This window comes from Aplidium turbinatum, chromosome 5 (genome assembly GCF_918807975.1).
Source record: "Aplidium turbinatum chromosome 5, kaAplTurb1.1, whole genome shotgun sequence".
In the NCBI taxonomy this organism is placed as follows: Eukaryota; Metazoa; Chordata; class Ascidiacea; order Aplousobranchia; family Polyclinidae; genus Aplidium; species Aplidium turbinatum.
Genome location: NC_137476.1, coordinates 22,307,178 through 22,332,181, shown reverse-complemented (window position 1 = coordinate 22,332,181; position 25,004 = coordinate 22,307,178). Strand labels below are relative to the sequence as shown.

The 25,004-nt window shown below is 39.0% G+C and overlaps 1 protein-coding gene across 1 annotated transcript in view; it reads left to right on the top strand.

Annotated features, from left to right (window-relative positions):
- LOC145770041 (protein furry homolog-like) overlaps positions 1–23,655 on the top strand; it is a 53,970-nt gene extending 30,315 nt beyond the window's left edge. The window contains exons 36-66 of the mRNA XM_082581627.1: positions 206–274; positions 936–1,038; positions 1,331–1,445; positions 1,810–1,905; positions 2,355–2,533; positions 4,482–4,555; positions 4,779–4,958; positions 5,408–5,547; positions 6,109–6,239; positions 6,800–6,954; positions 7,264–7,406; positions 7,734–7,884; positions 8,045–8,175; positions 8,387–8,486; positions 8,946–9,053; positions 9,560–9,687; positions 10,035–10,104; positions 10,594–10,697; positions 11,226–11,354; positions 11,856–12,011; positions 12,451–12,589; positions 12,775–12,918; positions 15,544–15,658; positions 15,942–16,040; positions 16,973–17,145; positions 17,655–17,767; positions 20,069–20,203; positions 20,583–20,687; positions 21,472–21,689; positions 21,885–21,985; positions 22,783–23,655. Of these exons, the coding sequence (XP_082437753.1) occupies positions 206–274; positions 936–1,038; positions 1,331–1,445; positions 1,810–1,905; positions 2,355–2,533; positions 4,482–4,555; positions 4,779–4,958; positions 5,408–5,547; positions 6,109–6,239; positions 6,800–6,954; positions 7,264–7,406; positions 7,734–7,884; positions 8,045–8,175; positions 8,387–8,486; positions 8,946–9,053; positions 9,560–9,687; positions 10,035–10,104; positions 10,594–10,697; positions 11,226–11,354; positions 11,856–12,011; positions 12,451–12,589; positions 12,775–12,918; positions 15,544–15,658; positions 15,942–16,040; positions 16,973–17,145; positions 17,655–17,767; positions 20,069–20,203; positions 20,583–20,687; positions 21,472–21,689; positions 21,885–21,985; positions 22,783–22,979 (4,001 nt within the window). The 3' untranslated portion in view covers positions 22,980–23,655. The remainder of the gene's footprint in view (positions 1–205; positions 275–935; positions 1,039–1,330; positions 1,446–1,809; positions 1,906–2,354; positions 2,534–4,481; positions 4,556–4,778; positions 4,959–5,407; positions 5,548–6,108; positions 6,240–6,799; positions 6,955–7,263; positions 7,407–7,733; positions 7,885–8,044; positions 8,176–8,386; positions 8,487–8,945; positions 9,054–9,559; positions 9,688–10,034; positions 10,105–10,593; positions 10,698–11,225; positions 11,355–11,855; positions 12,012–12,450; positions 12,590–12,774; positions 12,919–15,543; positions 15,659–15,941; positions 16,041–16,972; positions 17,146–17,654; positions 17,768–20,068; positions 20,204–20,582; positions 20,688–21,471; positions 21,690–21,884; positions 21,986–22,782) is intronic.
- The last annotated feature ends 1,349 nt before the right edge of the window (positions 23,656–25,004 follow it).

The window sequence follows — 25,004 nt, the reverse complement described above, 5'->3', positions numbered from 1 at the left end:
CAGACAACAAATCATACCATACCATACCAAAAACTTTTAAAAAGTGGTACTGAATATGTTATTCCTGTTTGACACTCAGCAATCTGGCACTAGAGTGGATTCAGGGTAATAATGTACTCGGCTGCGCCGATACTGTCTGAGAACCAAACACATCTACAATGTATACAGCGCTGTTTAAAAGTACATTATTATTAACTTCCAACAGGCACAACTCCAACATCAGTGTCCACAACTGATTCTGGAATCGAAGCCACTCCTTTAGAAATCAATGAAGGTTAGTTCTGGAGCCAAGTCATTCATCGATAAATAAGAACTCCACAAAGTAACAGAAAATCTTGTTCATGAAAACAAAATCTTGTAAATTGTAACATGATGTACAGAAACTTGAGTTGGTTGCATTTGACAATGGCCAGTGACCACTCGCAGAACTTGCATGAAATCATGTAGTGGAAAACAAAGTCTTCAGTCGACGAGGAGTTGCACATTCGAAGTAAAGCGGTTGAAGATTTCATTTTGTTTTAAAATTTTAACGCATTGGAGACAAAAATGAGACCACCGGCTGCAACATGCGATAAAACACATTATTTCCATAAACAACAACGTTATTATTATATACAAGCATGCCAATGATTGGTAGAGTGTGGCTTAACCTTGAAGGAATTGAAACGTGCACGGATATTGTTTGATAGAAAGGTGCACGTCCATGACCACCTGGAACACAAACAGAAGCTTGTGTAAAATGTGGCTTTTCATTCAGTGGAATGTTAATATATCGTTGGTAATATTATTCTTTGGCAACCAAACACTCGCGACAAGGCGTGCTTCGGTGGCTCAAAGCCCCTAAATGTGGAAATTGCCCGGATTGAGCTTTTAAACAATCTTTTTTTCTCCAGCAAATGTTTGAGTAAGTCGTTGAGTTTTTCTTTTTTAATCAGAGAACGCATTGCTGAAGTTTGAAGTACTAACAAGTGACCCTTCCACGAACCGTTCGTTCGACATTCACACGCTGACGACGTATATCAAAAGACTATTGGAAAAGTAAGCTCTTCATCTACTCATAGCCATTGTTTTATGCATTTACTATGAGTGTAAAGGTCGATGAATTAGTTAGTATCTTGTATGGATTTCAAACGTGATTTCGAGATATTATGTATCATCAATTTTCACTAAGTTTCACGGTGTTTGAATAACTTTTGTAAAGCATTGCACTACTCTTGGTGCTAATCCGAGCCATTTCTTAACGTGGTGCGCTCGAGGCCTGGACGAAAATTTCTCTTAGATGCCTCTTGTACCTGGTGCAGAGCTTTCAGTAATATCCACACCGTTTCAGGACACATGGGCGGATATGGTTGGCTGAAGATGCGTCACCGAAAGCAACGATCTTACGCAGCACGGAACAGCTGACGGAATACGTATCGAACGTGGTCGCTGTGATCGGGTCGTTGGTAAGCCATCGCATTCACTGCAGTGACGAGCAAATATCTTTGCAAGATTTTATAAATGTCTTCAGTTTAGGCATGTTTGGTCTGAAATAACAAAACAAAACTGTAGTCTGAAGTTCAAATATGAAACGTTCTAATGGCGTTTGAAGTCGTTGATTTTCACAGGACGTTTTTCCCATTGTTGTTACAAACATGTGCTGTAAGTTGTGATAAACTTGAGTAGGCAAACCCAGTACAGCAGCAAGCAAGCCGATGTGAAGTGCGACACTTTGTCATTAGAGGTTTCAGTTTTTAAATTCTGACAAAACGTGCTCGTTGCACTCGCATTGCGAGATAATCATCAGCATCTAATGTTTGTTCTCGACAGATTCCTGACTTGGGTTTGACCATGAAGTTGGCAAAGCAGGCCTTGAAGTTTGCTCTGCAGACAAACAACAAGCATTGTGCCGGACGAGCTCTACAGGTGAGTGTTTCCCAATCAAGATTGACTTTTGAGTGTGTCACATGGGATGACACTGAACAGTGAACAGTCAAATATAAAACGTATTCCGAAATAGTTGCTGTAATGTTACACTTTCTACCATCAGCTGCAATCTTAGCTTTGTTTCTAATGTTGAGCTTATTGGTTTCCATTATCGCTGCTTCAACAACAGTTTATTATGTCACTGTCAGTTTTGACTTTCAATTGAATGTTCGAATAATGCTGTTTTATGTTATTTTTTCAAAGTTTATTTTAAATCAAATTATTCTATTGTAATCATAGGCCAAACACGATTGATGTTTGTAGTCATAACCCTCCTTTTTTACAATTCTTACATTAAAAACTTTGCGAATTCAAATTTAGTGTATTTTCTAAGGAATCTAAGCAATACAATAGCCAACAAGTTTGTACTGTGTCAATGTTTCCACCAGGTATTCCGCTCTCTTCGCCTTCCACTGAGACAAAACGACATTTCCGAGTTATCTTTGTCCCTCTCCGAATGTATCGCGGACGGGAATGACTCTTCGCAGAGTTGGGCCATTGAGATCCTGCTCACACTGCTGCAAACCTGCGAGATATCCACAGCCAGTTTAAGCAAGGAAGAGAATAAGTGAGTTGATTTTTTGCCACACAATCACGTAAATTGTTGAAGAATTAACGTTTTTTTACCTTCGTGTCTTTTGGTTTGAGAATATTTTTGGCTTTGAAAGCATCATAAGTTGGTGTGAACATTGTTACTTTAATATTAATTCAATTTCCGGCGACAAAATATTAGTGTGAAAAGTGGTTTGCTGGCAATACAGGCGCTATTGCAGTCAGCAAATCAGTACATAGATAACACAGGCCAACAAAAAAGATAAAAAAATTTGTGTCTGCAATGTAAGACGTGATTTGGGGTATATTGAGGCTGCTGATTTCAAAAATCACATCAGATTTTATCCATCACATCAGGTTTTTGAGATTTTTGCATGATACTTTTTCTCATAATATTGGCTTTTTGGCCGAATTTTCTCTTACTGTTACCGTTTTATAAAGACCTTATGAGCCAAAAGTGTTTCAAAATTTATCATATTCATGGAAATGATTTTATTTTGTAACATTTGGAGATGTATGATGACACCATGACCGTTGGAGTGACCGACCTACTTTCAGAAGGTACACTAGTCAGAAGCCCCCCTAGCTAGATGGTCCACTGGTCAAACGAGTCACCTAGACCATCTGGCTAGTGGACCATCTGTCTATGGTAGACCATCCAACTTATGTACCTTCTGAGAACTGTCCATAAACCACCCCTAACAGGCAGGGTTACATTCACTCTCGCCTGAATGCTTAGTACCATTCTACTTTTTGATAAATAACATCGGTTTAATCTTTTTCGCTGAACGTGGAGATTTAAGCGCATGTGAAACTTGTCTATGACTCATTCTTATTTGAATTTTCATGTATTCAGATTTTTTCATATTAGCAAGGTGTTAATTCTGTTTGTGGTGTGAATAAGTAGCAGAATGACATCTTCAAAAAAGTGTGAAAATGACTCTGATGTTCTTTGTTACATATGGAGCAGTTATAGGCTACTGTTCCTAACCAAAGGCAAACCATGACAAGTTTTGTGAAACAAGCATATCTTACATACTTTAAAATTCGCCTGGGTGATCAGGACAAATCATGGGCTCCACACATGCTGCATGTAAAGCTTGTGTGGAAAACCTAAGACGATAGATCAATGGAAATCCTAAATTCACTCACAACATTCACAAAAATCATGCAAGCGAAAGTTTGTCCAGAGTAACGTTTCCCAAATGTGCATGTGAATTTCCTTTTTTCTGTAGAATTGAACCTATTTTTAAGTGTCTATTCTATTCAATTTCTTCAATTTTATTTTTCTTTGCTGGCGCAAACATAATAACGAATGACATTACAAACACGCAACTGTAGCACCAACAAAAGGAAAAGATGGCAAAACCAAAAGGTTTAAAATATGTATTGGGGATTTGCACAGCCATCAAACCTACTTCTTAACACGAAAGAAGTAACAATGTAGCCTACTCTTGTAAAAAAAAAGGCGTTGAACGTTTAGTGTTAGTAGATAAACTTTGAAGAATTAGGTTCAAGTTACCACACTTCAATAAAATAAAAAATAAATAAAACAGGTCTTGAAACACCTCAATGTTTTCATTAATATTATGTTTGTATCTCTTGTGTAGACTTTAGACTTTATCGTGATGAATTTAGACTTTATCACAGACCTTGTTGACAAAAAAGAGTTCAAATTCCATGAAACGCCATAGTCTACCAATACAGATCAGGAGTTGATTTTACCCATTTTTACCAAAACAGCACCCAGATATCATAAAATCCTGATGTGATACAAAAAATCTGATGTGATTTTTGAATTCAGCACCCAAAATATACCCTAGAATGACATTTACTATGCTGACACAAAAAGTGTGTTGGCTTGTGTAATCATTGGCGCGATTGAATCTATGTATAAAGAACTGATTTTTCAGCTAAAATAATCTTCTTCTGCCAACGAACTTCTTGCATTTTCTGTTCTGCAGACCCGGCACTTCGCAACAAGCTCAAGCTGCCCCGTCGCCCCCCGCACCCAAGCCTGTCACCCCCGTCAAATCCGGTAAGTTTGTTTATATCTAGGTGTTGTTAGGTGTTGTTCCCTAAAGTCTTTTGTCTTCACATGCCAGCTACTAGTGGAGAACTCTTGTTGTATATACGGTTCTCTATGCATGGTCTCCAAGAAGCTTCACCTTGCTGTAGCAATGTTAATATTTTGTTTTGAAAAAGTTTGTCCGAAGTTAATGAATCTAAAGGTGTTCAACACATCCTCTCCTCCCGAGCAGATACCACCGTGGGATCAAATGTGTCTGTCAAGAGCAAGAAGATGTTGAGGAGAGGCCACGTCCATCGTCGCTCGGGATCTGTTAGCATCTCTAAACAAGTCCTGGAGGAAGCGAAGTCCATGGAGTGCAACTTATCTCCTCCAACAGAATCCCACCTGCCGTGCAACGACCATCCTCCAGGTATGGAAGTTTTTCCGCCATTTTTAGCTCCAGCAAAAGTTGAAACCCCCGTTAAGGAATACTATGAGTTTTTGTTTATCTATTTCGTGTATGCTGTATAAGTGTATATGCTCGTGACTCGTACAAGCAACTAATAGGTCTTGAACTTTTTTTTTGCTGTTGTTCCCACTTCAAACCTCCCTTATCAGTTTTTTAGTTTTGCGCATAATATGACTGAACCTGATTTCAGACTCTTTGCTTCTGGCCTGTCAATGCAAAAAACTTAACCTCGCTGCAATAAAAACTTGGTGTGGACTTAGCCAAAACATGCTTCTTTGGATTGTGAAATTTTTTAAACTACAAGAGCCAAACTAGCAATATCCGTTCTTCTTTCCTTGGATTCAAGGACCGTAGACGTTGAATCAATGTAAAAATGGAGTGACTTGCGGTAAAAAGTTTTCTCCTTGCAGCAGAGGAACCGACAGTCGGACAGCAGAAGGCGACAGTGAACGGCATATTGAGTTTGATGACGCCAGCACTTTACACAAGTCGCCCTTCCTCCACTCTGCTACTGAATGCTGTTGACGAATGGAAGAACGGGTTGGCGCAGGTCAGGTTTCGATCAATTGTTTGCACAATTTCAACCCTTGTCAAACCCTATTCTATTAAAGTAGGGATTCTCAACCTTTTTCATGTTAAGTAACTTCAAGTTATATAACAAACAACCCAACCCCCCAGAAAGCTGAAACCAATTGAAGTAATGATACCATATATTGACTAACGCCTTAAAAATGATGATACAAGGCCTACTAACATTTAGCATAAGAGTTCAATGACTTTGTATAGCAGGAACACAAATATAAACAGCATTTCATAACATAATTTCAGCTGTTTTTTTATAAACTTGAGTGTGAAGGCTATGCCTGTATGTCGCAAATAAGTTTCCAAATCCAGGAGTGGTATGAGACAGGCAAGCGCATAAGTCATGCTCCACATCAAGTACGGTAACCCTAGAAATTTCGTAAACCTAGGGGGGTTGCGAACCCCAGGTTGAGAACCTCTGTATTAAAGTATTTAGTTAATATTTTTATTTTTTCTCTTCAACGTTGAGAAGCATGAACAGAGGTAATGACGTGTCAACTTTCACTTATTAAAGTATTTTGTACTTTAGATTTTCTGGATTGCAGTTGGAATTCTGGAATCTGATTTTGAACATGAATATCTCATAGCGTTGCACATTATAAGGAGAGCGCTTCTTAACCTCAAGCTGAATGAAGCAGATGGAAGAATTCGCCTTGAAAGGTGACTTGATGTGTTTTGCTTAAACTTGAACTTTTGTTATTTTTTGTTACACAGTAGGAAGGGCTTTCCATCTGTGAAAACCAGGGCTGTGGTCAACCACATGGTGCTAAGCTTCCTTGAAAAATTTTTGTTCTTCCTTAAAAATCACAATGATTTTGTTAAAAACCACGTTTTTACTTTATACTTGCATTTTTTTAAATTTTTGTTCTCTCTGAGAATATATTGCCTCTCCCTTGCAAAAGTGATATGACTACGGCCCTAGTGCAAAACTTGGCCACATGCTACAAAACAAACATTGTATGAGTATATATTTTTTTTAAATGATAGAACCGTTTGAAAGGTTCAGATGTGAAACTTGTCAAATTACTGTAGGCCTCTCTGTGGTCTTAATTATGTTATATTGGTAACAAGAACTAATCTGCCCACAATATTTCCAAAATTAATGTGTTTTTTATTGTCAACATCACTTTATACCATATGCTTTTATGTTATCATGAAAAACAGTGTTCTTTTATCAATACCGCATATCCTTCCCTTGTTAACCACCTGATTTCTTCCAGATCTTTTAATCAAATCGAATGGAACAACTACAAAGGACTGCAAAGTCTCTTGTTGAAGGGGTTGACTTGCAACACGACCTTTGAAACCGCCTTCTCCATTCTCTTCAACCTGACCACAGTGACGCATCTACCTGTAGTTTCGTCTTATCAAAACGGTGAGTGGATTGACTCTGCACCAGTTGCTTGCACTTAAAAGAACGTGCCAGCACTATACTATAGTAAGAACCATTAGCTGTTGTAGAATAGTCTACTTTTTGGCAGACTTGTGGATTTGAATTCTCATTAACGGGGCGCCGATGTGCTTCTCTGCGATAGCTACAATTACTGCGACTATAAGCTAAAAAGTAACCTAGTCATCATTTCCTTGTCACGTGATAACATTACTCAACGTTTACGCAACGTTCTTATTGTGATCAATTGTCCGCAAACCAATCATTGAGAAACCAGAGATTATCTCCACGCAGGGAGCGGCTTCGCGATCAATGTTGTGGCTCTGCTGCCTCGTCTGGTCAACCAGTTCGGCGATCCTGACTTCCCGTGCTGCGAGTGCGCCCAGAATATCGCCCAGGTGTGCGTGGATTATTTCAGAGACTACATCAAGCTGCAGGTGCTAAGATGGAACTTTCATGATTTTCTCTCGTCTGATCTTTGTGTTGATGAACTCCAATGCGTCGCCTTTAACCACAAAACTAAAGTAGATGGTTCCGCAGAAAAGTTTGATGCTTTTCAGAAAGAGAACATTTTTGTGTGGAAACTGAAGGTCAAAATGCATACTCAACGCTTTTCATTAGCTTATGGTTAATGTAATACTTTGGGGTTACCTACGAGAGCTGTAAATTTCTTGGTTATTTCCTAGACCAGTAAAAATATCAAACTCCAGTATGCAAATTTATGACATAGAGTTGCTTTTTTGAAATTTTGCATGTTTTTCTAGTCTCTGGCTCATGTCATGAGTCTGTACAGCAACAACACCTACAACAAGTCAGTACAGACCTGGGTCAACGCCGTTTGCAAATATGTGTACGAGACTTTTCCACAAGCGTTGACTCCACAACTCACCTTTCTATCGGAAATGCTTGAGAAAGGTACGTACAACACTCGCGCTGCTTGGCGTAGCAAACAATCGGTAAGCCGACTATAACTTTAACTGCGGCGAGGATCTCACAACGTTCGATATGAAGGATGGTTCATTTAATGCTCGTGTATATTGTTGTTCAGTCACTTGGTTACTTTTCTTCCCACCAGGCCACCCGTCCTTCCACCTGGCCAGTCTGCACATTGTACTGAGCCTGCTTTCTCTATCGTCGGTTCTGACCGAGCAAGCCGATGACAAGCTGATCCATGAGTTGCTTCATGTTGTGTCGAAGCACTTGAATGTAAGTGGCTTTTTCCGCTTCATTGAGAATACATTGATACCATTTTCAAAAGTAAAAGTTAGAAAAGTTGTTGATGTCACATCATCATCATCCAAATTCGGTTTTGTCTCGACCAGTGGGGTTGCCCGATTATTTCTTTGCAGCCATAGCTTGTTACATGTTTTTCGGATTATGTTTGTTCGCGTTGGCAAACCTTTGCATTCTTGGTCAGGGCAAGCATTGGAAGGAAGCTCTCAACATACTGAAGCTAGCAGTGTCTAGATCCTCACAACTTGCGTCTCCTACAACCGCCTTCACTGTCACCCAAGGAGGTTGGTGCTTTGTTAAAATGTGTTTTTCTCTCTATGTTGGCAAATGCAAAAAAAAAACTGAGCTGATTCTGCAGACTTTCAGGCCATTCAAGTGAAAATCGAATCTTTAAGGGTTTTATCAATCGAGCTATCTGGGCGGATCAAGAAAATGATTTAATAGTGTTTTTATGAACAGTACTTGTTAAAAAGTGTGTACACTGTACAACTGTACAGTATAATCAAGGGAGTACTAGGAAAAGAATTTTGCATCACTGTGTTGACTTTCCACATCTCCTCTTAACTAAACGATCAATCGTACTTGGGCCTTTCGGACACCTTTACCCGAGGGAGATGCTGCAAGACAAGTTATATCAAGCATCAAATCAGTTCCTTTTTTCATTGATTTATCTCTGCAGCCCCGGCTCTGACGTCATCTGATGGAAACCATCGTTATTTTCCATTCCATTTATTTGTTTGCAGATGATGACAAAGAGAAGATTGAACTCCCAGGGTTGACGCTGTCCTTCAAGTACGACCTCTCTGGGTCGCATCAAACCCCTCAGCACAGGAGCCCTGACGGGAAGGATGGTTGGTCTAGTTGGGTTTAGTTGTTTTTTCCATTTTTTTTTAATTCACATTCGAGTACCGCCATGAAATGTGTCGGCAACAAATGCGCTTAACGAACTTAGACGCTAAGACACTTTTTGTTGGTTCAATGTTTGAACACTTTTGACTTGTGAGGATATTTGCTGTGAGAACGCTTTCTGATAATGTAAAAAAATGGTTAAAACTATTTAAACGAAATGAATCTTCATCTGTTACTTGGTCTTGAAAATCCATCTTGTAACGGTATTCCGACCAGACCCTGTTATGCTGGGGTCGTGGTGACAAGTATCAACAGTTTTCTTTTCTCTTTCCACTGGCCCGATGTTACAAGCCCATGTCTGTTATTATTAATTATAATTCACCACCAACCTAGGGAGCACTATGTTCCTGCTTACCCTGCGCGTGTTGTTAGTATCATCTTAGTCAATCTAACCACACCATAGCGTTTCTTGTGAAAGCCGAATATCTTCAATCCGAAGTTGTTTCAGTTTCGTCTCCAGTCGGAACTGGTTGGCGTCGTCCGCACTTATCCCAGCGACGAACCCGCGAGAGACTTCGATGTGTGCTAAGTGTGTGCTCCATGTCTCAGATAGACGACGGTCGGCAGCACTTCAAGGTAACGCCAGCTACGGTGGTTTGTTGACGATCAGTGCGACTGTGTCTTCCGCAGGACAGTAGACATGCCCGAAGGTGGACACGAAGATTGGCTTTCTTGTCTTTCTATTCACTTAGACTAAATTATGTTTACCCACCAGACTTCAGCTTGGATAAAATAAAAATAAAACTGAAATCAAATATTATATACAAACTTTGTGCTTGGGAACTCTGCTATCTATTCTAATACAAAACTTGAAATCTTCTTTTACCAACGTTAAGTTAACGTAATGAAGTTGAAGTGAAGTTGGATAGCTTGAGTTCTCATGTCTATGTTTGCAACTTTGCATTAATGAACTTAAACTACAGAATGGTGTTGAAGACGAGCCCAGCAGCCCAAGCCACATGTCAGACACCGTCAACGAGTCTTCCTGTCCAGGTAGCATCAAGAATCTTCATTGTCGAATTCAGTGTCATAATTTAAAGCATTATAATAACAATTACTGTACGTAGCGCCACATCCATGTTGTAAACTATGCACTTTGGCGCTGTGCATGACGACGGTGCGAAGCTATTCATTCAGTCATAATGTTTAGAGATGCAGAATGTTTTCAATCGAGTTTTGAATTCACTTAAGTTGGTTTCTACTGGTGAACAATGTTCCTTTGTGGTTGATATCGGTTTTAAAAAACTGTGTAACAAAATGACATTAAATTTTAAGTGTTTTCCCATTTTCTTCAGACAATATCTTTGTCTTAAGGATCAGCCATGACCGATGACGCAGTAATATTGTATTTATAAACTGCTTGTCCAATCTTGACCTGGATTTAACACCAATGCAGCTAAGTTTTTGGAAGAATGTGCAAGTTGATATTTCATTATTGGCCTTTACGTTGATTTTACGCTTGACAACGTATATTTTGCGTAGAAACAGAAGACAGCTTTTCGGAGGACAAAGGAGGATTGGACGACGTACAGTTTCATGGTGTTTTCAGAGATTTTGATTTCCTCAACGAAATAGAAGAGAACGAGGTAGGTTCCTGATCAATCTGGGAGTTTGTGCAGCAATTATCTAAGTTGGAAAACCAACAACTCACTTTGACTGGGTGGAAAACTGTGTTGTGTTGTACAACTGACAAAGTTGTCATTGATCCACCGCCCTTAGATATTCTACATTTAATTTATATTTTAGCTCCGCAACCACAACTGGGGTTTCTCAGCAGCCGAGTGGAACAGCAATTTACAGCGATAGACGAGTGTTTCGCCCATGAGATTAGGCTCATCAGCGTTGCCCCACCGATTCATGCCACAACGGTGGCAAGCTGCAATCGGCTGCTGAGAAACGTTTGTTGATCGGATGGCCTTAATAGTGAGCGTGGAGGCTAAACCGTAATGGTAAGCGAACCAATTGCTCGCTGTTCTAGTGAGTACGCAGCCTTGTGCTTACCGCCAGGAAGGTCGCTCCTTTTGCATAAACCACAAGTAGGGGTTTCATGTTTTTGGTATTTGTTTAAACGAACAAGTAACAAAAGCAACTTCACATTTAACTTCCTGATGCAGGGCGAGAGCACAGACAACTTCAACACGGGCATGCACTGGAGCACTTCGAACTCGAGCGCCGCCGTTTCAAACGAAGTTATCGGTGTCAGTGAGATGGAAGATCCCCCTGACGAATGTGATTTAACGCCGGTAGGTTGGGGGACTTTGTTGCCTGAATTGTCATGAACTTTAAGTGATATTTCATGGCTTTGCCACTTGATTCGGAGAAAAGACGTGTGTGGCACATCAACATAAGCATTTGTTTGCTATATTCACTTTGACTTTAGCCTACGATCGCGTAGGACCAGCCTAGAAAGCGCTGATGTATCTTCAGTTCCAGAGTAACAAAACAAAGTTTAAAGATGCTTAAATCAATCAAAGCTGTAGCTGTACTTGATGTCTAATCGCAGTCAGTACAAACTGCTGATTATGACGTACTAGTGCCGAGAACGCACTCTTGATGTTGGTCGACCACTCTGGTCACAATGTAATTTGTTTAAAAGGTTTATATTTAAGTTTTTCGATTTATTTTTCCGCTTTATCACAATCAACAGATATTTTTTCGTTTTTTAAAACTTTATTATTTAAGTTTTTTCCAACTTTTAATGATGGAATTTGTTCATGAAGAATCAATATTTCTTCCTTTTCCAGGTGATGTTTAACGTCACTAAAGATGAAGATGTGGATTCGGACAGTGCGTCAGTATCATCTTTAGCTTCCTCAATGTCCTGTCCGGAGGATTTACACGCAGTTAAGCGATCCTCCAACGAATTTCTGGCGAGTGGTTCAGAGGAGGAAGACCAGAAGGTCTGCGTGGAATGTGTTTGAAACTTTTTTGCACGTTGAATTGAAATTGACACGTTAAATTGAAGTGTAGTACCTCGATTCACAGCAAGTATTCGTTGCTTCTTAAAAATGGTTTTCTGTTTATTTCTACCTTCTGTATGAAAAATGTAGGAAACTTTTTTAGCTTATTACGTTTCATTTTCCAGTCGTTATAAACAAAATTTCATTCTCGTCAGCAAGAAATACACAGATTTCACAAAACTATCTCTACACTGACTGCATGTGTCCACTGGTGCACCACTTGTGGTAGACAACGACAACATGGCGCTTAAAACAATTGAGTAGCATAGTTGTGTTGGAGTTACTCGAGCTTATCAAGTCAACATATTCTGCCGAAGAAAAGAATCAAACTTTTTGAAGTAAAATTAAATTATCCTGAAAGACTTTTGTACTTTTTTAGCCAATCCCAACCGGGTCCGTGATTTCCACATCTCTTCAAATTGATTCTGCCATCAAGACACACCAAAGGAAGTCTTCTTCAACCAGCACCTACATCAGAGCGGTATCACCTTCACCCCCTGGACTTATGGAAAATCAACGTATTTCTCAGTTCCTACTCTAGTAAACTAATTTTTTGTTTGTTGCCAGTGCGCGTTGAACCGATAGTTACCGTTTGTTCCAAGTCAATGTCAAGTCATGTGCTGATGTAGCGTTATTCAAGCTTTGCAGAGCTCTTTATTTTGTTTGCGATTAATCAAACAAGCTAATTGTGGAATCTTTCCAGCTCCGTCTTCTCCTCGTGCCTCCCCTATCGATCGTGTTTTCACTTCCCAGCAGACCATCACCGAGCAGGTGACCGCGGTCATCAGCGACTCCGAGTGCATCTCCACCGATGAGAATGTGTCCGTGGATGATCTGGATGTCAACGGTGGGATGTAGCGTGTGATGTCGTGATTCTCATTGTGTGGTGTTCATTGGTAGCTAGTCGTTAGCTTCATTCGACTTAGTAGAAAGTAATTTCAATCGGATAATAATTCTATGTGGATGTTTTAAAAGAGCAATCAGTGAAAACGTGGACATTAGGGTGTTTCATTTTTTCACCATTTTTGAAATTCAAAATGCCTGGGGACCCATCTGGTGGTATTTGGGGTAAAAAGTTTACACCCCAAATTTTTTTCAATTATGACGTCATATTGAGGTGGTCCACGAGGTTTGAAATTTTTGGGCCTCAAAATCTCAAAATTTGGCCGTATCTCCGGAACCACTCATCATAGATCGACAAAATTAGTATCAAAATGCGCAGAAGGGTCGGTTTCCTATACCTGATGTAGAAAATATTAAGGTCTATCTGCTTGAGAAAAAAAGTTATTTCAAAAAATCTGATTTTCGGTCTATTTTCTCCTGATGAACAGAGATCAGGTGATCAAGATAACAAGTTTTCCTGTATCTTTCCACTCTTGGAAGCTGCTATTGCGTAATAATAGTCATTGTTCGTTTTGCAAGAGACGAAAGGGTAATAATTGAAGGTATTACTATTATAATGATGATGATGATGGCTATACCTCGTCGAGGATATTATAATGTGACCGTTGAGGAAGAGGTATGCTGCTCACCTGCTTTAGATTTTGATTAAGTGTCGTTATGGCATTAAGGTCAAGTATTAGTAAGTCGATGTAAAACTTCAAGGAATCGGAGAAAAATGCGCTTCCCCTTAATTCAGATATAGTCATCACTATTTTTACTTGAGGAAGAAAGTACGGTAGCCGAAACTAATCCCAAGTTTTTGAAGAAAATACCCTATTTCAAAGATTTGAAAGATGAACTGCTGAAAGATGTAGTTGGCATATGGAACAAAGCTAGTCTTCCAGTGCTTAGCAAACAGAGAATTGAAGCCAAGTTAAAAGACGTGATAGAGAAGTACAATACAGCAAGTAAGAAAGAAATGAAACGCAGAGGTAATGAGGTTAATCAAGAATGGTTACAGAACTTGTTCGATACATGTGCAATGTGCATGTAAGTGAAGTGTTCGATCTCCGAAACTCCGGTTGTTTTTCAAAAGAAACTCTCTTGCAGCTGTGAACTCGAAAACCGAGTCCAGGAGAAAGAAATCGCTTTCTAGAAAGACCAGCGAAAAAAATCGAAAAATGTTTATCGGTGGCGTAGATGTCAACCATGTAGAAAAGGCTTTGGAACGGGAAAATCATAAAAGAAGGTGGGAAACGAGCAGTGAGGTTGAACAACCGAGCATTTCTGGCATACAATCTGCCAAAGCATCGGCACTACTATGTTCGAAACAGAGAAAAAGAAATGAAGCAGTTAGAGGTAAACACAGTAGCGAAAGCGACTCTGATGGTGATATGAATTGGGAAGATCATAGGGAATACGAGCCTCTGAAACCAGCTGTTGGAGGAAAAGTGTACAAGAAAGTAGCTACATTCTTTTTCAATAAATGATAGAAATTGTTTACTTGCTGATCGTAGGATGACTTCGGTACGCCAACAGTCAGATCTTATGAGGTCGGTTCTTGGAAAAGATCAAATAGCTGCATCACCTTCGACAGTATACCGCCAACGACAAAAAACAAGAGAAAATTCTCTGATGGAATGTGAGAACCTTCTCAACTCAGCTTCTGCTATGCAGTTATGTTATGATGGGCGCGTTGTCAATAAAATAGATCGATACGTTTTCTTGGGTCAACTTGTTGATGATAATGGCATGAAGCACGAAAGTGTGCTTGCTGTTAAATATTTTCCCAAAAGTGTGTGGGTCACTGCAGCACTGAGTTTTGACACCATTATCCAGGAGGCTTGCAGAGTTCACCTATTCCAAGTATATTCAGTCATGGCCGATATGACTGCTCTCAATACAGGAAAAAAGTCCGGAGTCAATACTCGACTGGTCAATTATTTTAATGATGAAGTTGGTCATGATATTCATACCCTTAAATGCATGTTCCACATAAACGAAATATATCTTTCCCATGTCATTTCTTTTGTGGACGGCGCCAAGAAGGGTCCCGGAGCAATGTAAGATGGGGCTTTGTTTAACCAGATAGCAAGACTAGACAAGCCCAGTACTGAAACCTTAACACCAACTATTATTACGCAATAACAGCTTCCAAGAGTGGAAAAATACAGAAAAACTTATTATCTTGATCACCTGATCTCTGTTCATCAGGAGAAAAAAAACTGAAAATCAGATTTTTTGAAATAACTTTTTTTCTCAAGCAGATAGACCTTAATATTCTCTACATCAGGTATAGGAAACCGACCCTTCTGCGCATTTTGATACTAATTTTGTCGATCTATGATGAGTGGTTCCGGAGATACGGCCAAATTTTGAGATTTTGAGGCCCAAAAATTTCAAACCTCGTGGACCACCTCAATATGACGTCATAATTGAAAAAAAATTAGGGAGTAAACTTTTTTCCCCAAATACCACCAGATGGGACCCCAGGCATTTTGAATTTCAAAAATGGTGAAAAAATGAAACACCCTATTGGACATGGAATGATCACCTTTTTTGCGATTACCAATAACTTCTTTTCTGCCAGATTTGAATCTTAGCTTTGATCCATCACCAGATCCTACTCTTCCGGAGGAGAATGCTCCTCTTGGTAATGTAAAAAGCAATCCGTCTCCTACTCCTTTTAACTCTGCTGAGCAAAGGCAAGAGCACATTCGATTTTATTTACACATATACAACGTCTTTTTTGCGTCAATTTAACGTTTGAAAAACGTTTACAATTGATTAAATGAGATGAAACGTGATCTTGCTTGATTGTGTATAGCTGCATGCTTGCTACATTTATTAATTGCTACTAATTCATTGCAATTAGCTTTGGTAGTGGAGTGAAATCTGACTTGTTGCAATCAGTTGTGTAATGATATTGCTGTGTGTGTTTACTATTCTTTTACCAAAATTCTGTTTTTAATTTTTTTTTTGATTCAGAAGCGAGTCGATTGAGTCTTTAACAAATTTGTGTAAAAGTGAAACGCCTAGTTTCAATTTCTGGAATGAGATTTCTCCTCTGCATGCCAAAAATTTGAGGTAATTTGCATAGTTTCTTTACCGTGTTCTGCCCTGTCTTGTTGCTTGAAAGTCTGAAATACCCAACTTGCTTTAAAATGGTGGAATTTGATTCCAACTGTGCACTTATTCCTAACCCGACGACATTTTGTATGGAACAGCTGCGTAAGATCTTACAGTTTACGTCAAAGCCACCGTCGGTAGACGTAACTTTTCCATACAATGAATATTGAATATCCCATGGTATATGCTGAAATGCGCTTGGCAATGCACAGAAGAAACTCTTCGAGCGCATTTTGCCACTAACATCAAGTCCTTACCCTTAGTCTCTAGACTAGAGTCTGGAGCCTGGCGACAATTGTAACTTTACAATTCGTAACAAAACTCTAACTTGCTTTAACCCAGTCCTAGCATAACACAACAGAGACATCATGTGTGTTTCTGCTACTAAATTTTAATCTTGTTTTTTGCTGTGAAAGTTTGTTTTCTGATTCAACTTAGCTTTTTACCAGCATGTGTTTAATTTGCAAGATATTCTACTATAGCGATTACTTAAAGTATGTTCACTTCACATTATTTTTGTTAGTGTGTGCTGTTCGTATGGAGGATTGGGGGTAGGTATTATGTTATAAGCTGTGAAGGCTACATCTTGTACATTCTTCAAGGTTCTAATTCTCTATGTCCGATGTAAACAGATCAATAAAGTTTTACGAAAAACAACACAGTCTTCTGTAGTATAAGTAAATCGAAAAAAAAAAAATTAATTCATTTTTTATATTGCCTTACTGCAGCCAGTAAATCGTGCCTTATCTACATTGATTCAGCGGTTGCAGACGTTGAATCAATGTAGAAGTAGACTAATTTATTGGCTGGGGTGAGACGTTGAGTGATCACACTTTGAACTGGCAAAAACAACGCAAACCTTTCATCCTCAACCTATCATCTTTTTCTAGGTGGAAGGCGTGCTTGCTAGCTGTGTCAGAGGACACGGATGGTTCATCGCTTTCAAGATTTTTTATTATTTTTCCTTCTATTTATCGTAATTTGTGCGTGGATTTCAGTGTTCTTAGTAAAGATGGCTGCACATACCTTGGCAGCCAGCTCTCAACCATATCAAATCACTTCAATATCCTTTTGAAATTTTGTTATTCTTCATGCCCTATCAGTTAGTTTTTGTTTTGTGTTTTTAATCCTCGAAGTGATCTAGAGATTTGTTCAATCAAGAAAACCTAAAAATACCTTTCCAGGCTGTATAATGTATTTTTTGCATGTTTGTCATATTTGAATAGGAGCGTAAAAATTTAATAACTTGAATTGAAAAAGCTGCTGAACCCCTAAGAGTTTTGCAGACTTTAGGTGGTCATTTTTCGTCCACTAGATATCGCTCTGCAGGGAGCTGTTCTTGATTTCCTCAGCAAATTTATTGACCTCCACGCGACTTGTCTGTTTTGCTTCTTTGCAAGATCAATCTCTAATATCTAAGGATTTCCTTAAGAGGGTCATCTTATTTCATCCACAGGCTTGTTCTTGATATTTCTGCTCTCATTTAGCCGATCTATAAAAACATTTGTGTCGCTATTTCGTGTCCATTTCCAAGTAATTAATGAACAAGTTGTCCTTAACCCACCTTGGCACGTTCGATGGTTGATGACCTTCCCAAGCAACTCGAGTGCCCTCTATGCCTGGCCACCCAGAAGACCTACCTTGTGCTCATCACCCAACTGAAGTCTTATGTGGCTGATTTAGAGGTATGCCATGCGCAGTAGTTGATTTTGAAATGTACACATTTTTAAGTATCTACAGTGATTTTCACTCTGACTGTGATAAATGTTTTCTGCGCTACGTCATACCTGGAGACTCATGACGCTGGTCAATCTGATCACGTCATCAACGTGTGAAATGCCTGTGAGCTCTTTTGTTAAAACGAACGAAATTAATAGTAAAGGTTATTAAGAATTGGAAAGTATGCCCAACAAAAGAGAAATTTTTAGTTAAAGTATTTTTTGTGCACGCCCGAAGTTATAGAGCATGGGCGAGTTTGATTTTTGCAATCAATGAGAAATCTTGAAATGGGATGAACAGTGTGAAACTATAGAACAATTACAAGCTACGCACAAGTCACGAGATATGCATCAAAAAGTTAAAGAAATGACTGGTAATAGAAAGTCAAAAGCAAGACAAAACAATTGCATCAAGAATAAAGACGGAAAAATGATTTTCGACCGAGATCTGGTGACGCGAAGATGGGAAGAGTATATTAGCGACCTGTGTGGAGATGAGAGAGGAAATATTCCTGCTATTAATAATGAAGAAGGTGAACCAATACTGGAATCTGAATTTGATGAAGCCATAAATGAATTGAAAAGCCATAAAGCTCCTGGTAAAGATCAAATAACAACGGAAATTATAAGAGCTCTGGATTGTGAAGGACTAAAACATATTTATAATTTATGTAATAACATCTACATGAATGGCCACATACCACTAGAAATGAATGAATCCATTCTTGTCAAACTGCCGAAGAAGCTAAAAGCCACACAGTGTACAGAATTTAGAACCCTTAGGCTAATGAATCACATACTAAAAATTTTGCTGAGAGTTGTTCTCAGAAGAAATAGAAAAAATCATCGAAAATGAAATTAATGAAACTCAAAGTGGTTTTATGCCGGGAAAAGGGAACACGAGAAGGAATTTTCAATATGAGAACTATATGTGAACGTTACAACCAAATCAATAAAGATGTTTATACTTACTTTATAGACTATGAAAAGGCCTTTGACCGAGTTAAACACGAAAAATTGATGCAATGTTTGGCTGATATAGGTTTAAATGGAAAAGATCTGCGACTGATAGCTAATCTGTATTGGACACAAAAGGCGTTTATTCCGATGGAAGATGGTTTATCTGGTGCAATGGACATAAAACGTGGAGTTCGCCAGGGATGTATACTATCTCCATGTCTATTCAACCTGTATACTGAAATAATTTTCAGACAGATTGATGGAATGGAGGGTACCAACATAGGAGGTATGAATATATCCAACCTACGGTATGCAGACGATACTGTTTTATTGGCGGAATCAGCAGAAGCTCTCCAAACAATAATAGAAAAAGTGAACAATATTGGAAAGAAATATAACATGAAAATCAACACAAACAAGACGAAAACCATGATTATTACAAGAAAAGAAAATCTACCAAGTGTAAATATTGCTATTGATGGAATGCTGGTCGATCAAGTCAAAAGCTTTACCTATATGGGACACACAATAACTGAAAATGGCAGATGCGATACGGAAATATTGAGACGAATAAAAATAACAAGAAACAACTTCGTTAAAATGAAAAAGACATTAACAACACGCAAAATTAACATCAACACTCAAAAACGGATTATGAAATGCTATATATGGACTACGTTACTTTACAATGCAGAAGCATGGACACTGTCATCACAAATGGTTAAACGACTTGAGGCATTTGAAATGTGGATTTATAGAAGAATGCTTAAAATTTCATGGAAGGATAAAATCACAAACAAAGATGTACTATCCAGAATACAAACCAACATGGAAGTTCTACAAACAATTAAATCAAGAAAATTGAAATATTTCGGCCACATGATTCGCAATAATTCTATTCAAAGACAACTACAAGAAGGAAAAATGAACGGCAAACGAAATAGGGGCAGACCACCAAGAAATTGGACTAATGATATAGAAGACTGGTCAGGACTTAATTACAAAACTGCAGTAAAAAATCTCACAACAAAGAAACTTGGCGTATTATTGCCTCCAACCCTCGACGAGAGGAAGGAACGTAATGATGATGATGAGAAATCTTACTTCATACACCTAGCCACAAAACCATAAAACCATTTTTGCATTAGTTTAACTTCTGTAAGTGTTTAAGTAAAGCCGAAAAACGACTCGTTTGTTTTCAGTGATTACATAACATGTAGACGTGTTCTGAAAAAAGTCTGTTGTTGCACGATAGCGATTTACCAAATACGCATCGATTGAAATCTTATCGTCTTTGAATTCCTCCAGGAGCAGTTGGACTTCTACGGAAGCAAGCAGGAGGATGCCAGTGATTGCCTGGCGGTGGTTCGCTCCCTGTTTGAGGCCAGTCACGAGCCAGTTGATGATTCCCAACTTGAGGGTTCTGTCCAACTTGATCAAAAAGTATGAAGATCGCAACTTGTTTGTTTTATAGTCGGGCCAGGTTTGGCTTGAAAACAAGTCGGACGTAAACTTCCTGAATTCTGCTACAATTACGTCGTCATCATTTTATTTTTGTTTTTGTTTTTTATTGCTGCCTATAAATCAACACTTATCTTGATAATTTGTTTTATTTTCACAATTTTTTTTTAAATTGAGGATATCTGTTTTTTCAATCTTTAATTTATAGTTTTGTCCTGGCTCCTGCATGCGCCTCTGCCCTCTACTAGTCTGGTGTTAGATAGAAAATGGATAAAACTAATATTTTTGGGTAACAAACCTTTTACATTTCACAACTAACTTACAGTTGTTTGATATTGATTCTCCCGAACTTACTTTGCAGCAACTGGAGTTGTGTAGATTACTGTATACCTTGCACTTCCAACTTCTTCTCATATTCCAAAGCTTCAATCGACTGGTACATGTTATCGCTACAAGCTTGCCACAGGTATGATTGCAAGACAATGTGTCCATTGGAACGTTTTCCGATGTACCCTATTTGCGTACTCATAGGTTATCAGTTGCGAGCAGAGGTGGGCAGTAGTTTTTTTGTAATAGTAGCGGTAGTGCCGCTACATTTTTGTTGGCGTATCGGTTGCAGTAGCGGCGCTACTTTTTTTTAATGTAGCGAAAAAATTGTAATTGACTTGTATACCTGGGACTGGTATACAAGTCCCCCCCACCCCCCTTGGTAACTCATGACAAAGACAGGACTCAATTCAATTTTCTCTTTCGCCTTAGTTGTGTGATGTTCTAGGTTTTTCCAACGCACACTACATTAGCCCGAGGAGCGGTAGCGGGTAGCGCGCTACTTTTAAAGTAGCTGGTGCCCACCTCTAGTTGTGCGCAACACAACGGTTGGAGTTTATCCGAAGTATTGTGATGTAGTTTGTAGCAAAAATCATCTCAAGGTCTAAAAAAGATGCAAAACGAAGTAACAAGCATTTAGACTTCGAAGAGAGTTACCAACTAATAGCGTGTGGTTATGGCCGGCAATTTGTAATGACGGAATGACAATCCCTCTTGAAGCGGCTGTCTTCAAACCACCCTCTTGCACTCACGTTCACAATCAATGTGATCATGACATGATATCATCACGATAGCGCCTTGTGTATCATATTTGAAGCTGTGATGTACGAAATTTCAGCTTTGCAATCAGTCCATATGATGTTACTGGATATTGCGTGTAGGCTATTTAGCATCAGGCATGCTAAGTTGAATCTTTCGTACAGAACAACAAGACATGCGATAGTTTGATTTCGTTGCACAAACATCTGTCCTCGCATGAAAAATGCAAAGATGACTTCGCCTCTGATCCTTCGGCTCATGTGTTCACAACCAGTGAAGAAAACATGACGTCCATGACCAGTGACGAAGGACGGAGCAGTTTGTTCAATAGTTTGCTCAAAAAAGACTTCATGATGGCTCAAGTTCAGCTTTGTGTTTTGAGGTACGGTTCAGTGAGTAAGACACAAAGTTAGCTCTATTTTGTGTTACATTTTCTTTGTGTAAGATGCAAAAGTAACGTTGTTTTATGTAAATATGACCGGTAATTTTCGTGATCGATATTCCCCGACCTTCGTGCGAAGTTCACTATTTCTCAATAGATAGTACCTTCTAGTTTATTACGTCCCTGTTGTCACAGGAAGCTTTGGTCAATGGAACCTTTCGGTTGCCAGGATGATTCTGGTTCAGATTTCTTGACGCAAGTTTACTTCCAGAATACCATCGGTGCTGATGCTAGTGGTGGGTGTTGTTAACAAGTTTCATGTTAAGTTATTTTTGTATTTACGCTACGTTAATAACTATGAAAATACAGCACTAGTTGAGCGAAAATACCGGTAGTCGGATCACTTGGCATGCGACAACTCAGCAAGTGCATTTCAGCTGCTGCCCAAGTCAGCAAATGAAATTTTCATCTAGCATCGTACTTGCTTGGTCATCGCTTGCTAAACTCAATTTGCTGGCCTGTTACATGCCAAGTATCGGTTTGGTCAGTTTTTACTTGCTTAGTTTCATCACCTATTTCAACCACTTGCTGAAATGTTGCTAGCTCAGTTGTCACGTGCTCAACTGCAATGTGTTGAGTTCACAACTGCTGACTTGTAGAAGACTCGAAAATACCACGCGGACACTTCAAGTCTTCCCTGCGGGAAACCAACTATATTCAGTCGCTCTTTGATTTCATAATTTGACTTGTGCAGAAAAAGGTTTCATATTAATAGAAATAGGACGTTGTTGGAAAGCAGAGATAACATTGGAAGCGGTGCCATAAAAAATGAAAAGTTTATGCTCATTCTGACGTCACTGCAGTTTATTTTTTCGGGCAGCGTTATGGCGTATCATTTACTCAAAATGATTTTGAATTTCATCTATATTGAAACTTCAATGCAACATCTTTAATGTCAAGTTAATCTTTTGTTGTAGTCGCAACTTTTCAGTATTGTCGCAATTTCACAAAAACAAAAAGTATTAAGTTCAATTCCAGGTGCTTAGTTTTTTCATCGTCTCCGTTCACATGATTTTCTTTCATGTGTCATTAGAAACACTTTACGTCATAATCGGAGAAAATGCTGGTGCTCAAGGTCTCTGTGAGAAGCTGATGGAAGTGAACATGCAGATCCAACACTCGTTGCAATTGCTCGAAAAGCCAAGAGGTGGAAAAGTTGCTGAAGCGAAACCACAATCGAATAACGAGAACCTTTCAAAAAGTGAATCCGTGAAAAGGACGTCGTTTTAATCGCGAAGAATATTGTTTTAAAATCAAGTGCAAGTTTTTAGCCTAACAAATCCCTTGATGTTACGAATGTTCAGATGATTGCAGTTTTGCTTATACTGTAGTGTGTTTTTCGTATCGACTATACGAAAACGTAAACATGATAAGCAGTTTTATTATTTTCTTTAAAGTTTAAACGATTTCGTTGTTGTATTTATCCCACTGCAAGCCGCCACTTCTCAGTGCTTTCAGGGACTGTTTAAACACCATAAGACGCCATTTTCTTGCTCGTCTTCATTCCCGAGACGTCAGATGATATTTTGAACAGTCACTTAGATAGCAGCCCAAATGCCACCTCTCCGCCGTTTTGTTTCTTTTTTGCAACTACACAGAAAAATCTGCTTTTAAACATAAAGTCGTTAATATTTTTCTGATTTTACTTGGTTGCCAACAGTAGCTGCTTTATAATAACAGCATTTAGTTTCGAAACGAGTTATTACACAGGAAATTCGTTGGAGTTCGAGTTCTAATAAATAACAAACCTCCGTTTTGTCCAATGTGTGTCACTGGGGCAATAAGTTCTGAAGAAGCCTGTTTAAAAAAGTTGTTTCGTGGAAACCGCTGTAGGAAATGGCAAAATGACTTACTTCGACTTTGGCGTTAGTGGAACGAAAGATCCATTGCAGAATTAGTTTGCTTCGTCGTGGATTCTTAATGTCACAACTTACACCTAGAGATGGTAGCCTAGAAGTACTTGCACCATTGGTTTGCTTTTGGGGCGAGGTGTCATTCCTGTTGCTATTGACACGAGGTTTTAATGGCAGTACATTTCAGATAATTTTGTTTCACTGTTTGCATAAACTACACAAATCGCACTAAAATTATTAACAAAGACTGAGTTTCGTTACATTTTTTAGAATCTCAAGGTTGTCAAAATTTGTTACGAAACCAAACAGGTAATAAGGGTAAAAGTTTGATTATGAAAGCTCACTCTCATAATATGGATGATTGACAATTGCCTATTAGCATCGTTCAAACGACGTAAAAAACAAGCGAGGCGTTTTCGACGCAGTAGTCTATCAATCTCAATAACTATGAGTAACTATGCATTAAGCTTACGGCACTACGGCACTGCTGATATTGAAAATTGTGAACAATTCTGATAGCCTAGGCCTACATGCTACATTTATCGCATATCCTTGAAACAAGCTTTTAAACGATTGATATTACGAGAAGGAGATTAGAAAAGTGGTTGTGATGGCCAAATAAAGTTTTCGTTAAATGAGAGATTTATTTCGCAGCTCGATAGTTCAAAGATATGGACACGACAAAGGCGAATACTGGAGTCGTGCGGATATTGCTATGATGGAGAAAAACTTCGTAAAAATGAAGTGTTCAAAATGGTTGGTTGCATAAATAGATTGGGCGTACTTTTCGGCATGGTGGTTGAGAGGATAATTTTAGCCCGGTACCGATGAGATCCTTGGGTCCCGAAGAAGAAAAACGCACTAGCCTATATTCAACTAACACGTGGTAGCAGGCGCGAATCTAAGAGTTTTTTTCGGGGGGGGCCAGAAAATTTGAAAATCAACTAAAAAGAAAGAAAACGCTAAACAGATATGAACAATGATACTACGACATATACGATATGCTAGAAAATAGACATTAAAACAACCATTTTCATCAATTGTGATGCCGAGGGACTAATATCAGCTGTTTAGAAGCATATCAAACCATTTGATGCGGAAACATACAACTTTTCACAAAATTTCGGGGGGGGCCCGGGCCCCCTGGGCCCCCCCATAAATCCGCGCCTGCGTGGTAGTGTTTTCAAGTTCCCGGACCTCCTTGAAAGGTTACGGCCCTGAAAATCATCTCGGGTCCAAAAGTACCCCTCGTCCCCACTGTCAATGCTAGTTGCTTTACGATGCAAGAAATTGTTGAACAGAGTGATCGATAGTTTCGTGGGAGAGGAAGGGGACGAAACAAAACGTTGGGTTTTGAGATGAAAGAGATTCGGTTGGTTTTGAATCTTTATCCTCGGACTGA